General features: G+C 40.3%; 1 protein-coding gene across 7 annotated transcripts in view; it reads right to left on the bottom strand.

Moving 5' to 3' along the window:
- Positions 1-1,039: 1,039 nt before the first annotated feature.
- The window catches only part of kif21a (kinesin family member 21A), a 54,283-nt gene continuing 39,642 nt past the window's right edge, over positions 1,040-15,680 (bottom strand). For 4 of the 7 annotated variants that reach the window (XM_025908690.1, XM_025908693.1, XM_019361664.2 and 1 more), the window contains 9 exons: positions 15,480-15,679; positions 14,731-14,856; positions 9,823-9,959; positions 9,087-9,261; positions 7,973-8,137; positions 6,454-6,571; positions 6,046-6,216; positions 5,404-5,603; positions 1,040-3,793 (listed from right to left, as the gene is read on the bottom strand). In XM_025908690.1, coding sequence (XP_025764475.1) covers positions 3,703-3,793; positions 5,404-5,603; positions 6,046-6,216; positions 6,454-6,571; positions 7,973-8,137; positions 9,087-9,261; positions 9,823-9,959; positions 14,731-14,856; positions 15,480-15,679 — 1,383 coding nt within the window. In that variant the 3' untranslated portion in view covers positions 1,040-3,702. The remainder of the gene's footprint in view (positions 3,794-5,403; positions 5,604-6,045; positions 6,217-6,453; positions 6,572-7,972; positions 8,138-9,086; positions 9,262-9,822; positions 9,960-14,730; positions 14,857-15,479; position 15,680) is intronic. The other 3 variants (XM_025908694.1, XM_019361667.2, XM_025908692.1) reach the window with 2 other exon arrangements.

Here is a 15,680-nt window from a genome sequence, read left to right as displayed (position 1 = left end):
GCTGCATCTGTGGAGGCAGAGGATCATTGTAGTTCTTAGATTGACTGTCACTGTTCAGTCTTGCATGTGTTACCCACTACTGCCATCTTGTGCCCAGTTTTCACCAGTTTAATTTCTGAAAGCAGTCAGACGGCCATCCGCTCTGTAGCTGTACAGTGTGCAGAAAGAAAAAAAACATTTATAGAAAGTTTGGAAAGATCATCTTAGGAGGAACCTTAAATGTCTAACTTGAAGATTTGGGGAAAGATTAACATTTGTGAGAGCTGCAAAACAGCAATAAATGCACAAAAAAGAAAATGTATTGCAAATAAGATTGTTAAAGTTGGCTTTAAAGTCCACAACACGGGTTTAGTTTCTGATTAAAACCACTTAACAACTAAATAAAAGTGTAAATAATAAGAGTGTTATGTGAAGGAAAGGGAGAGAGGGAGGTCGAGTACGAGGGAGCTGAGGAAGAAATGACTATAAATAGTAAATAAAGGGACCCTTAAGGTGAAGTGCTGCCAAATCAATAAGATGGAGAACTCTGTTTCCTCCTGGAGGAGTCTGCAGGTGTCTGCAGGTAAGGAGGGTTGTTAGGCTACCGTGGGCACACCAGTGTACACCTGCAGAGATCTCAGATAGTCTTCCACCTCAGATCAACTCCTTCTGGTTTGCTACGTCATTTGTTACTCAGAGGATGAAGCAAACTTAGCAACAATGGCATCCTAACCTTTATTCTTCTCCCCAATTTATCACTGGCTATGAACTATTGCCCTCTTGTAGCCAAATGTCATATCGTACCCTCGTTCCAACAGGCCAGCTCATAGCCTGAACACAGCAATGAAGCAGGTTAGCGTTCCACTTTTTAAGAAGATGAAAAATTAAGGATAGCCAGGAGAAAAATAAAAATATAAAAATTGAGTCATCGAACTTATTTGTAAAAACCAAAGACATTTAGAGGTAGTTTGTTTGCATGAATAAATTAGCCTACAGATATATTAATAGTAAAAAATAATATATATTAGTATACATAACCAAGAAAATCACACACAGATGGTTGTTTTTGACAGATGGCATTTATTCTGACCAGGCATCTGACATTAGAATCGCTACAGAGTCAGCCATTGGGGAACGGCTCCTAAAACAGGAGGGGGGCGCGCCATGGGTACATGGAAGAAGAAGGGCATAACAAACAAAACAAAGAAAAGAAACTAACCAAAGGCCACTAAACGTAACCTGCCACCTGTCTGAAGGAAAAGCTCAGTCCAAAGCATTACTGATGTACTCGTCAGTCTTTGTGTCATTCACGGTCCTCTGGGCTCTAGTGTGAGACTACGTTCAGATCGGTGGTCCCACAAAACTAACATTCAGTCAGATTAGTTTTTTGTTTTAAACAGACATTGTTTACATACATTTTATATGTAGTTGAATAATTCCTACAGCTGCTGTTTCACCAAACATTCATAAATGACAGCACACAATCGTGACAGGCAGGTCAGTTAAACTGCAGAGACCACGAGTGCCTCCAGGAAGGCCCCACAAAGATCAGAACTGAGAGACAGATGTTGAGTCAATAGTCAGGAAAATAACACTGGTTGCGTCAGAAGGCCTCTCCTCTCAACAACAAAGAGATAGCATTACACTTATATACACACATACACAACTACGGTACTGAGTGGACCTCACCTGGAGCCCACGACAAGAAGCCCTCTTATAGGGTTGAGAAGGTGAACGTGTCTTAGCAGCATGGGAATTAGACCACAACTTAGCAGTGTAGGTTTAGTGAGTGTTACCAGCATGTGTGAAGAGTGAAGATATATTGGTACACACAATGAAACATGGACAACAAGTGCAGACTTTCATCGGTGCTCAACCTGCTCACATTTAAGAAGGATTAAGTGAATCTCAGAGACTAATTGTGTTGATTTTTGTTTTTTTAACATGTGCTCAGCGGTTAAAGGTATATGAAATCCTATGATAAAGTTCCACCCATTAAAAAACAAAAACTGCATCGGATAAAATCTTCATCAACTAATTTTCTCACATTTCTGCCTTTGGAAAATTTAGAATCCCGATTTCATTCATGGTGCGTGTCTTTAAGCTGTGGGAGGATGCAGAAACCAGAAACAATCCACAGAGGAACAGGGACACAGTGGCCTCCGTCAGCTACCAGATTCACACCAGGACCTGCTTCCTGTGAGGGGCCTGTGTTAACCACTGCAGCACTTACCAGATAAATTCAAGATTTTTACTACATTTGCTCAATTGCCCCTCATAGGTCTTCAAATGGCTGTCATTATTATAAAACCTTTCCTGACCACTTGCACACCTGTGATGCACTGCCTCCACTATGTCAAAATGTTAGCATTATAAGTTTTAAACCTTGTGACTATGGAGTTGTTGAGTTGGTGAGCAAAGATTCTTTAAGTTTGGTTCGTTTCTACTCGATCTTGTTCCTCAGACCCTCCAGGATGTACAGCCTGACCCCCAGAAGATGAATTCTTGGAGCGCTCAACCCAGTGAATGCAGAAGAAAGTTACCCTACAGGCTTCCAGTAGATGCACCTATTGTATAAATTTCAAAATCCTTGGCAACTTCTTTCATGACAAGATTTTTAAAAACTCTGGATTTCAACTCATCTGAGATTTTTAGTAGCTACACCTATGGTATCAATTTGAAATCCTATGTCATCTTGTCCATGGTGCACTCTGGCAGGGTGACAACAGTACCCCATCCGCCTTTTATGACTGAAGGGTAATGATGATCATGCTTCTTGACTTGACACTGAAGACTCCTTCACTAAGCTGCCATTCAAGCTCTGGGTTGTACCTGAAAACCCAGGACCCTTCTCCTGCCTCTCAGCAGAAGGGTCCTGGGTTTGAATCCAGGTACTCTGGATTCCTCCCACAGTCAAAAGACATGCAGTGTCGAAAGCAAGTGAGCTTATTTCCCTAAACGTCTAACTTTAGCTACTGTAAAGTGTGTTCTGTTTACAAGTGCAGTTGAGGACAGCAATAACAACACGTTACACATTTTTGGTCACTGATCTAAAGCTGCTGCAGAAACTGAAGGGAGCACAGAAGCAAGAGTAGGATGTTAAGGGGTAGAGTGATTTGTCTTTCTCACACACAGCCACTTTTCTTGCTCTTGGAAACAGGAGTGACGGAATAACACTTGTGTTTCAAGTGCAGAGAAACAATCTCAACAAAGTGGAGAAGTGGGTTGTGAAGACCAGCTACCAACCCATTAGCTCTGCCGCACGTATGTATTTCTGTACTCTTACAACAAAACACCACATCCTTTTTTGGCAGGGTTGCATGTCTTGTATCGTTGCACTGTGCTGCATGTAAGCCGAGCTGCACTGATAGTGTCTACTGTGTGTTCACCACATCCTATAGTATCTTGTGAATATAAGTTCTTATAATGATGACAATAATGACGAACCGTCTACAGTGCAAGAAGAGAGAAATAGAAGTCATTAACAATACAGTTAACTAAATCCTGATTAGTAAAACCCTCTAAGCATACAGAGTCAAAGAAAAGAACTAATGTGTTAGCTTCCACTGTGATGAGATTACTACCGTTTCCTGTCGGCTCAGTCATGAACGTCACATGATATGGAAGGTGTGTCGTTTAGGCTTGAAAAGTTAAGGGGTCAAAGTGCAGGGCAGGAGTGCCTTTACGTCCTTCTAGAGTCAAACCAGGCAAGTGGTACCGTGTTCAGTTACTTGCAACCTCGTCTACACTGTCAACCACTTCCAAGGTGCCGTCCAGTCCACCACGTGCACGCCAGATCTTCACAGTCCGATCACTGCAAGACACAAAGACACACACACAAAAGTCATAATCTATTCCATATCCTCTTAATGTCTTTACATTTTCACTGATTTGAAGACTTTTTACTTGGAATTTACGTATAAAATTACCTATATGTATATGTAATTTGCTGATTACATACATAAATACATGTAGAGAGGTGCCAAATTAAATTGGAAAGCCAATATAAGGTGTTTCAGTGAACTCTTGATCCATTATGAGCTACTAGAAAGGCTCACTGAAACTCTACTGGTTGGATGGAAATCTGTCATCTAGGAAAAGAACACTCCGATCAGAAAGAAATGTTTCATCAGACGACAAAAGAGATCGCCCAGAAGAGAAAATGTGTGTGAATTAACAGCAACCCTTTCCTAAAGCCATCTCTCTCACAGCGTGGAACAGGAGCTGGAGGTGTTTGTAACATTTGTGTGGCTCACAAGTGATAACTAAAGATAGTATGACAAAACTGTAGTGCAATGATTTAGCAGAACAAAGACCAAGGAAGCATTTCTCTCCAGTTTGACTTCTGTTCTTGGTATCTTAGCAGACCAGACCAAACCTAACACGAACCAATACAGCCAAGAAGAAGAAATGTAACAGCCAATTCACTGATGGTAAAGAAAAAAAAAAAGAGCAAAATAAGGGTTATCACCAACATAAAGCCTCATGTCCCTACCAGCAGGTTATTATTTCTCGATCTCAAAACAATAAGGGTACGTGACATTTGTATTCTCTATACACCTATGACAGCAGTTCAACCCACAACAACAATCTCATCATCAAGTTTGCTGATGACACCACGGTAGTCGGACTCATCTCAAAGGGAGACGAGGCAGCCTACAGAGAGGAAGTCCTGAAGTTGGCAGCCTGGTGTTCAGAAAACAACCTGGCACTGAACACTAAGAAAACCAAAGAGGTCAATGTCAACTTCAGGAGGCACAGCACTGACTTAGCCCCCCTTTACATCAACGGGAAGCGTGTGGAGAGGATCCACACCTTCCGGTTCCTTGGTGTCCTCATCTCTGCTGACATCTCCTGGACAGACAACATCTCAGCGGTCGTCAAGAAGGACCAACAGCAGCTGCACTTCCTGAGAGTCCTCAGGAAGTACAAGCTGAACTTCAACCTGCTGACCTTCTACCACTCATCCATTGAGAGCCAGACTTTGTCTGGTTTGGGAATTCATGCATGTTTGCACTGAGTAGGAGATGCTCTGTATCTCATTGTACAACTGTATAGTGACAATAAAGGCATTCTATTCTATTCTCTCTATTCATTTTTTTTCTTGGATTCTTGTAAATCCTGCTGACTCCCTAAACTGTCACTCAGTCATCAAAACTCTGGGAAACCCTGCTTTATAAGGACAAGTGGATCTAAACTATGCCGGCAGAATGTCGCTCGCAGTGTAACGGACCTAATGGAACCCAGTCACCATAGGGTCAACGCTCATATTTTTACTTTAATTTGTTACCCATGTGTATACGAGCCTCAGGTGAAGTTGTTTTCCTCATATCCAGAGAGACACAAACAAACAGTTGTTTGTCTCCCTCTCTGGAGACAAACAGAAAGCCTAAGCATGTGTGTCAGTGTGTGTGGAAAACTCACTCGGAGGCGGTGAACAGGTGGCTGCTGTTGGCAGAGATGCTGTTGATGGGGCTCTCGTGACCCTTGAGCTCTCCCAGTGTCCCTAGAGTGTCTGTGTGCCACAGCTTGAGCACCCCGCCTCTGCATCCACTCAGCAGGGCTGGTGATCCAGGGACGACACCAAGTGCACAAACCCAGTCACGGTGAGCATTTGGGACTTGCTGAGCACAAAGATGCATAGCAGTATGGTTAATAGTGAGAATGTCATGAATGGTTGATGTTTCTGTAACTTACTGAAAGATTATGATCATAATGATGCGAGTGCTACAGTAACTTGAGGGTATCATGTGGAAAGACTTCTTTTTCTTAATGTAAAGTCACGTGAAAAACTGTACTTTTCCTTTACTATTGGCCATTATGTGACAGAATGTGACAGCAAGAGTTTTCTGCACATTGTTTTACAGCAGGTTTTCCAGGAGGAAATCTCTGGAAAGACAATGGTTATAAAAAAAAAAAAAAAGGAAATAAAAATATTTTAGGCTACTTCTGATAGTTATGAAATCAAAATGAAAAAACAAAACAAAAAAAACTATATCGCATTAAATGGATCAAACATCTGAATGTCTCCTACCCATATTTCTTTTTGCATTTATCATCCAGTACCTGCAGTAGGTCTTTACGGTTAAGGTCCCACTTTTTGATGCCATTGTCTCGGGAGCCGCTGAAGAAAATGTCCCCTTGGATTACCAGAGACTCGATACCGTCATAATGTGGCGGTTCAAAGTTGTGTGTAGGGCTGATGCTTCCCAGAGAGCCTTCAGTCACGTCAAATAGCTGCAACAGCAAAAACAATACATGTTAAAAGGGGTGATATGCATCTGAACGTAAGGTTTATTACAATCAAAGAAAATCAGTTAAACATGGGTTATGTAGCATGTCTAACCTAAGCTGTCCTTATATTGCATTACTGGATGACTCAGCTGCACAAAGAATCTCACTTTATCATCTGCCTCAAGAAAGAAGAGAACATCAGAGATGTGAAGAGCAGGAGTTTGAAAGCCCGAAACACACCTTAATGTAATGGTCCTTGGAGCCAGTGATAACCAGGTCTTGGTTGTTTCCAGACTGATCCACAGTCAAGCACATAACTGGACCAAGGTGACCAGTAAGCTTTCCAGTAGAGGCAAACCTAATGCAGGAAAAAGAAATGTTAATGAGTATTTTGTTAAACTGTCAAGCCAAAACCACAGGGGAAGTGCCAAAATAAACCTTAAATACATGTATCAAATCAAAGTACAAAGAGAAGATATTAATAAAGTAATGATATACTTAATATATCACTCATGAAAATATGTAAAAATGAGGTTTGCTGAGTTCTGTCTCAGAGAAAATGGGACCGTTCTTACACAGAATATTGATTCACAGTTAGTTTAATCATCCAAAGTACCACTTACTGACTGTTACGTTCCTAAGATGAACAAAGAGGCAATTCATCACAGCTAATACCAGGCGGCTGTCAGAAAGGCGTGACAGCTTTGGAATGGATGCTTGTCAGGTTTTCATACTGAATTAAGTTACAAGGCAACACAATGAAATTGGACTTTGTATTATCTAATGAAGTGTGTATGTCATGCATCTGAAAATATCAGGGGAAATCATAAGCACACTGACAGTATTATTGATGTGCATGTGTTTATCAATACTTCCATACAACACAAGCTTTAGAAAAAAAAAATAAAGAAAAAGGTTTTGATCAAACTTTCATCTACGCCTATAAAAAGTAAATCCCAGACGTAAATTTGACGTCCTCCGTTTAAACCTCTACACTTCTTCAAATGCTCAGCTGGGTCACATCTCCCTCTCAAAACCTTTTCTCCTCAACAATCTTCAGTTTGCCTAAAATTTTTACATGCATACAAACTGCTGTTAAATGTTACCTTTTTAAGGAAATACTTTAAAGACCATTTATCTGAAAAATGGTCTGTTGACCCACTTCCACCATGTTGTTTTGCATTTTGAAATCAAGACCAGATACATCCAAACATTTTTTTAGTCTTGGCTAGTTAAAATATGAAAACAAATTAAGGCATTGCCCATTTTTGATCAAAGGTTTTTTGATTTTTTTTTAACAAAATAAACCACATACTGAGGAACTTTCTGCATCTACTGAAATGTCTTTTTGTTATACGTTTAACTTGTTACTGTAATGCACATAGTTTATAATAATTCATTAAGTCAACCTTGAAGACGTTGGTGGATGTAAGACATATTTTAACAGAGGTTGTAGGGGTGTAGAGTGGGGTTTTAACTTTTATCAGTATTCATTTAAAACTTTTCAAGCTTTTGAGTGATGTTATATTTACAGACAGAATGACACGCACAATAAGGTTACTAAAAACAACCGTGTTGGCAGAGGAAACTAAAAACAAAGTGTCACAATAATCTGTACCAAACTCCAAACAATCCACCCAAAAAGTACGATATTTCACTTAAGAAAAATCACTCAGATTGTTAAATCAGACTGACTGCCACCCAGCTATCCCACTGTCTGGAAATTACTTTTGCATTCATTTTGAGTATCTCTGCTTACCTTCTCAGGTCCCAGACCCTGACAGAGTTTCCAGCAGCAGCGTACAGGACTGTGCCGTTGGGGTTGAGCGCAATCTGGTTGATCTGGTTCTCTCCTGCAGGGATGGTGACTGTCCGGCTGGTGTTGGACGCACAGGCATCCCCAACATTAACTTGACCAGAAGACCTGAAGATATATGAATAAAATATGTACAATTACGCAACAAGTAATTAGGCATAATTAGCATTACAGGAGGTGTAACTTTAAAACAGGAGTGTCCAACTCCAGGCCTCAAGGGCCGGTGTCCTGCAGGTTTTAGATGTGTCCTTGATCCAACTCAGCTGATTTAAATGGCAATTACCACCTCAAGATGTATTGAAGTTCTCCGGAGGCCTGGTAATGAACTAATCGTGGCTCAAGAGTTGGCAGTTTGTCTTGTAATCGGAAGGTTGCTGGTTCGAGCCCCGGCTCGGACAGTCTCGGTCGTTGTGTCCTTGGGCAAGAAACTTCACCTACCGCCTACTGGTGTTGGCCAGAGGGGCCGATGGCGCGATATGGCAGCCTCGCTTCTGTCAGTCTGCCCAGGGCAGCTGTGGCTACAACTGTAGCTTGCCTCCACCAGTGTGTGAATGTGAGAGTGAATGAATAGTGGAATTGTAAAGCGCTTTGAGGGTCTTGAAAAGCGCTATATAAATGCAATCCATTATTAGTAGTATTATTATTATTATTAATCATTTGATTCAGGTGTGCTGGCCCAGGGTGAGATCTAAATCCTGCAGGACACCGGCACTTGAGGCCTGGAGTTGGACATCCCTGCTTTAAAGGGGTAATTTTAATTTTAACTCAAATTGATGTTTATTTTCTTTAAAGCTAAAGAAATACTGCTAAAACAATAACAAATCCATAGACTGTATAACTTAATATTTTCACTGATTTGGAAAGAAAAATATTTGGGAAACAAGAAAAAAGAAGTGTGAAAACTAAAGTGTTTATTATTTTATCCATATTAAGTACATAAAGCTTAACTATACCAACTGACGGGGTTGTAAGTTTGCTATATAGAAACTATACAGAAAGTGTGTGCCAGGGAAGTGAACATAATGTTCAGCAGTCCATAATAAATAGTCTTACTCACGTTAGTGTGCGGATGCATTTGGCGGAGTCCCGAATGTCCCAGACTTTGATGTAGGAGGTAGAGACAGTAAAGACCAAACTAGAGCTATAACGGACTGACACCACATTGTTGGGGTGACCTGCTAGAGACATTATCTCCTGACCCGTCACCAGATTCCACACCTTACAGGTCCGGTCTGCAAATTAAAACACCATCTTGTCATTTTCACCGTGATTTATGACAATATTAAAATACCGAGAACATTTCTGAGAACGAGATGTCAAAACTGAAGAGCGCAACAACAAAACTGATGGGATAAAATTCATCATGGCGCAAGGGATACAAAACAAAATCCATTTTAACTGACAGCAAAACTAAACAGAGCTGGACGGCACCTTCTTGCACTTGGAATGCACAATTAATCCTGCTGGGATTAATTGGCACTCTAGCTGATTTCCTGCACATTTAAATGCATTTGTTATGCTTAAAAGCTCCATCACAATAACAATGTTGTGGCTTGGACAATGTCATTTATGTTCCATCACCTCACTTATCCACCATATGACAATCCTAATTAATCCTTATTGGCTTTTATATGTGGTGTTATACTGTTATATAACAGCACAACACCATGTCCAAGTGTAATAAATTACCATAGCTGTAACAAGAAGGCATTTGAAGAATACTGATTAGAGGTGTAAGATTAGAGTCAGGAGGTGAAAGAAGGAAGGAAGGAGGGAGGATTGTGAGCATTAACCTTTGGATCCTGTGAACAGCAGGTCGTCAGTGCAGTCAACACATAAAACAGCTTTACTGTGTCCCTCCGCCACGTGAACACACTGTAATGTCGACGACCGGCTGCTCTTGGTGGGTGGGACCGGGTTAATGACGCCCCTGGAAAACAAACAAACCACCATCATAAAGGGCAGCATCACACATGGCAAAGTAAAAAAAAGAAGAAAAAAAACCCCAACAAATTCACACAACAGACTCATGCAACTCTCTCAGTGATGCAAACCAAAAATAGAAAGAGATGGAAAATAAGAGAAAAATGATGAGACAGCTGTGAACAGAGTCACCCTTGTGTTGAAAGAAAGGAGAGACAAGCCAAGAACCTATAAATAATCGAGATGATTCCTTTTGCAGCCTATAATTGATTGAAACACCCAAAGAGCCAAAGACAGGTGATCACTGGAAACCCGTGGAGCCTTCTCATCAGGGACTAAGAATTCTGCAGCATCTCAGGAAGCCTGGTTGATCACTAATTGGCTGGCTGTGATAGTGTAATTGTAAAATTTCATAATCAGCGAATCTGCAGCATGAGCTATCCAAAAAGTGACACTTATCATTAGTAGGTTTTTGTTCTTCAGGTCTGAAGCATGAAAAACTTCACAGATGTGAGAAAAAAAAATGGCAGGAGAGGACTGCAGAGGGTTAAGGTTCAATACCAACAATGCACTAAACACAGTGACGCTGTTTGGCTTTGTTGCAATTATCTCATGATCTTAGAGAAGACATCCATTCATTGATTTTAATCATGTTTTAACATGTTTGTTTTTTTTTCTGGGTAACTCTCGCACAAAGTTGCCAAAGCAGTGGGGGAGGAAACCCCAGAGAGAACAAAACCAAAGAACGGCCCTGCAGCCTGCAACAGACTGGCGTGCTCCAGGAATAAGCTCCAGCCCGACTCACCCACCATGAACTGGCTAAGGGGAAGAAAACAGATGGATGGATAGGTATGGCAAATCAACAACAGCCCAAAAATAAATAAATAAAGTACTCATACTTGTTTGGATCAGAGAGTTGAGTGAAGCTACAGTAGGAGGAAGCTGGAGGACAGGTGGAGGCATCCCTGAGGGGATGATATTCTGATATTCCTGGGGGCTGATTAGCTACTGATTATAAAACTAACTGCTTCCTATTCCTGAGTTCCTGAGTTGTTAGCTGCAGTGCAGCCTCGACAAAAACATAACACATGGGAGGAATACATTTTAGTGTAATATATTGAGCATATACATTTTCCATACCCATCAATTACTTCTGCCTTCCATAAAGCGATTGGTAAAATCTGTATAATTCCAGTAATAATTTTCCAGTTTTTACCTCCAAACTGATAAATTATGTCTGCACATATATAATGAAGTTGCACACACACTGAGAATGTACTTTCCATTAAGCAGAGTGTAGCAGCTAATATAACATGACTTACATGTACACTTATGGATTGTGGATGGAGAAGTAGGAGTGCTTTTTAGAATTTGTAAGTGCTTCATTAGTTTGTTAGAGGAGCTGCAACTTTGATTAATAGGTGTGACAACTGTGGCTGAAAGGCCTCTTCTCTGCCTCATCTCAGCTAACTGAAGTCACTGAAGTGGATCTCTCAGAGGAATCAGATGACAAACATTTTCTGTTTGGTATCGATATGGTCTGAGAAGCTTGTGCATTTTGAGTCCTGCTTTGAACCCTCAACCTGAGTGTTTCCATCACAGCCATCTGGTTGAAAAAAGCTTGATGTGATGAGATGGTGCAGTTCTGACTCTAAAACTTGCTAATGACTTGTGAGTGACAAGCTGTCCAATGAGCATGTGGTTTTAATACCACAGATAAACCTCTCTTTGGAAACAGACTTTAATTCGATATGACACTAAATTAGTGACTGAGCCTATAAACTCAACAGGACAGTGTTTACAGAGGTCAAATCAAAGCCATTTTCCCTTTCAGCGTACAGATTTAAGGTATTTTCACACTGGCTTCTTTTTTCCACCACAGAAGCCATGACCATGTTTTATACCATGTATTTTAAGCATTCGCACTAATTGATAGATGTCAATGTCTCTGAGCTACAAACATTGCTGGACTAAAAGGCTAAGTTTGAGCTTTTAAAATACAAAATCTGAAACTAAATAGATGTCACAGTGGCTACCCTATATCTTTTCTGCAGTCTTTTAGCCAAAGAATCAAAAACAATATGGTCTTAAATGTTTCTGGACACATATAGGCTCCACTTTACAATGGTACAATATGCTTTTATAAACTCTGAATGTCTAACATTGTCTTTTATTATGTTTATGTACAAAATCCACATGTATTAACCCAAACATCATTGCAGTTACTTGGGACAGAGTAAGCATTTGGCCAGCATTTGACAAAATAACATTTCAGACAGCCCATCTGATCCTGCACAACATTTGCAGTATGCCTTAGGTAACCTGTCATACAGCTTAAGTGGTTATTGAGAAAAGCAGTAGGGGAGAGACAGGAAATGGCAGGCAGCTCTTCAGGTTTCTGAAGGTAGGCAGAATCACTTCCAATTAAGCTACTGCATAATTAAACTGTGGACTAAGCTGTTAAAACACTGCTGGCAGGAGTGTGGCAGGACTGCATGAAGACAGCAGATGCACATGCTGCATTTATGTCATCGAAGCCACCAGCAGGATGGTTTTGGCAGTAAAGCGTTGTCACTTGTTCACACTCATCTGAAGCTATTAAGGATTACTGAAATGTTTGCTGCTCAGTCTGGTTTCTTAAGATTACCAGTTGGTTGACAGTGTAAGCAACTATCATTCTGTCAACAAATCATCATGCCACTAAAGTTCCTGTTTTAGAGCAACAATTTATTCTCTTTTTACACAAAAGCCTGGCAGACCTCAGGCATTTATTACCCTTGTTTCACTGAAAACCTTATTTAGATGTAGTCCCAAATCCCCCAGTTCAACAGGTTTTACCATCTTCCCAGCATACACGACAATTTTACCCCCCCCCAATCCGTCTTTAATGAGGTCAAATTAGAGCTTTGGGAGAAAAACCTGAACACTGTAATTTTTAGAATATATTTAAAGAAAAATGATTCATCTTGTGTCAAAACATCTTTTAATGACTGCTTAAATCTAACAATAGCTGAGCATGTGGGTGACTAGACTGCACACCAGAAAGAAATTGGTGGATGAAAAAAAGAAGAAGAGAAAAATGAGGCGACTCGTTTTAACAAAAATGTCATGTTTAGCCTGAGGGTGGTGGCAGAGTAAATGCCATGCTGTAGCCTAGAGAGTTTATCCTGTTGGGTGTCCTAGCCTAATGGTCAAAACACAAACAATTTAAATGCAGCAACCCAGGATGCTTCCCATACAAGGCGGCTTGTTGCTGGCATTTTCCTGCCATGTCATAAAAACACATACATAAACTTGTAAAAGATCACAAACAGCTCTTTCAAACTATATATGACCATTTAATATTTGTACATGTATATTTTTATCTCTCTTCTTCATTTCCACCTTATCCTCCTCACCTCAAAAGGTTCACCTCCTGAATGATATCAGGGCTCTAATAAACAAAAATGTCCATAAACATGTTTAATTATTTTTGATATTGTCACAATTACTTATTGTCAGCAGATTAGACAAACAACACCCTCGTCTCTAAACACCTTACAAGCCGGCTAAACAACAACTGCCGGTTGTAAGCTAACATTATTCCAACTAATGTTGGACTCAAATGTTTTAAAAAAGATAAAATAAAAAAATAAAAATCGCACTTTCCCTCGCAGTTTATTTGCCAAGTGTCCGAGTCCAACAACGTTACAGCAACTGCAAAGACATTTTCAGTGACACCAGCTAAGAGCAGCTAAGTGCAACAAAATCCACTAAAACTCAACAACTAACCTCAGTATTGTCATTAGACATCAGTGAGCTTCACCGATTCATAAACTCGTATCAGACTCAGAAGTTTTACAGCCTCCTCCAGATTAAAAGGATGTGAACAACCAGCATACCGCTGAGGTAAACGGCAGATTGGCAGTCTACACTCGACGGCCAGAATTGTTTGTCCTTAACCGACCACTGTATCTAGGATTAGGTGCTTAAAATTGGGAAGGGTAAGAATAGAATTCAGTTGACTGCAATCTACTGACATCTAGTCATGAGCTTTTATACACTACCTTTAAGCAGAAACCCTCAAAACCAATGCAATCAAGACTTTTGGGTATAATTACAGATACTGAGATAATGCTCACATGTAATAATTATGACTCCTAAATAGTTAATGCAATGTTATTTTTCATTATTTTGACAAACCTCTTAGATTTAATCTTCAAGTCTGTACTACAAATAAATCTTGATCACTTTCACAGCACTAATATTTTTGAAGTTGCTCATAAACTAAAACAGGACGACAGGCAATGAAGAAGTATTTTTAAGATATAATCAAAGACTGCTGTCAGTATTTTTCAGTTGATGCACAGCCACTTTTATAATAACCGTTCACTCACTGTTCAATCTTTCTATTTGAATCTTACGCTGGAAAACTTACTGGTGAGATAAAGAAAAGTAAAGAGAGCGATCTCTGAACAGGACGTCAGAAGCAAGCGGATCAATTAGTAAGCAAACAATGAACTGGATCCCAAACTATCAAAAATACAGTAATCACCAGCTTTCAACATTAGAGCTCAGAGAAGATATGTGTTATTTAAGTTAGGCTGGGAAAAAATTGCTTCAAATGAAGCATAGAACTTGGCATGTGAACGGTCATCAAACAAGATGCAGAGCATTATGTAGGTGACACCACATGCTTTTCCAAACCAGGAAACCAGAAGGAGGAGTATTAGTAGGGTCAAAGTGAAGTGGTTTTGTCTTTAAGCTTTGTAGCCACGATGATGGCATCAAGCTCTTACTGTTTAATGTCCTTGACCTTTGCCCTTTCAGCCGCTGCTTGTGCCTTGTCATAGGTCTTCCTGCGCGAGAGCGGGGAAGGCTCAGGAGCTCGCTTTTCCACGCCTGGCAGATTTCTGGAGCCAGAACTGAATGTTCAGTTTTACCGATTTATCCACAAACAACACAGATAGTATAAAAAAAAAGATTTTTAAAACAAATGGAAATGAAACCAACACAAAATAATGGCAACAATGACGAGATGAGCATGCAGTACACGCAGAAATGCAGTTACCTGATGTTACAGTTCCAAAACAGTGATGGTTCTTCGTCAAGCTCATGTTTAACAATGAGTGCAGTGTGTGCTGCACATCCACAAATATAATTCTAACTGTATCATTTCTGATGGATTATTATCAGCTAAGGTTTATTCTTACATAAAGCAACTGGCTCCATTTTAAAGCACTGCTTGTCACAAGACATTTAATGCAGCCTGGTTAGTGTTTCTTTTATTAGTGTGCAACTGACCTGGAATAAGGAATGGCAAGGGAGACTTTTGCAGGGCACAGTAATAATCAAGCAATACAAAATATTTGCTGGTCTCTACATGCTTTTCTCAAATAGATTCATCAATTGCTGTAAAGTATAGCAAAATGTGAAGGTGCTTGTGAACAATATATAACCAAATAAAGCAAAGAAGCGCAGCAACAACATGCAGGAAAAAGAGAAGGAGGAATTAATCTGTTAGTAAGAGTGCAGGGCCTGAACTTACATGCTGCCCATTTTAGAGGAAAAGCCAGGGGAGAGAGCTGCGTAGTCCCTGACTGAGCCTGACAAGTCCATGTCTCCGCCCGCATCTGGTGTTTCAGCTAACGGCAACATCGGACTAGAAAAGTCGACAGTAGGTGCGTCAGGTGCAGAGTCACTGTTAGCGTAGAGCAACTCCATCTGAGTGGTTGTCCTCCTGCGAGCC

The sequence above is a fragment of the Oreochromis niloticus genome, linkage group LG7 (genome assembly GCF_001858045.2).
Source record: "Oreochromis niloticus isolate F11D_XX linkage group LG7, O_niloticus_UMD_NMBU, whole genome shotgun sequence".
Lineage (NCBI taxonomy): Eukaryota > Metazoa > Chordata > Actinopteri > Cichliformes > Cichlidae > Oreochromis > Oreochromis niloticus.
This window is presented reverse-complemented; position numbering and strand designations above follow the sequence as displayed.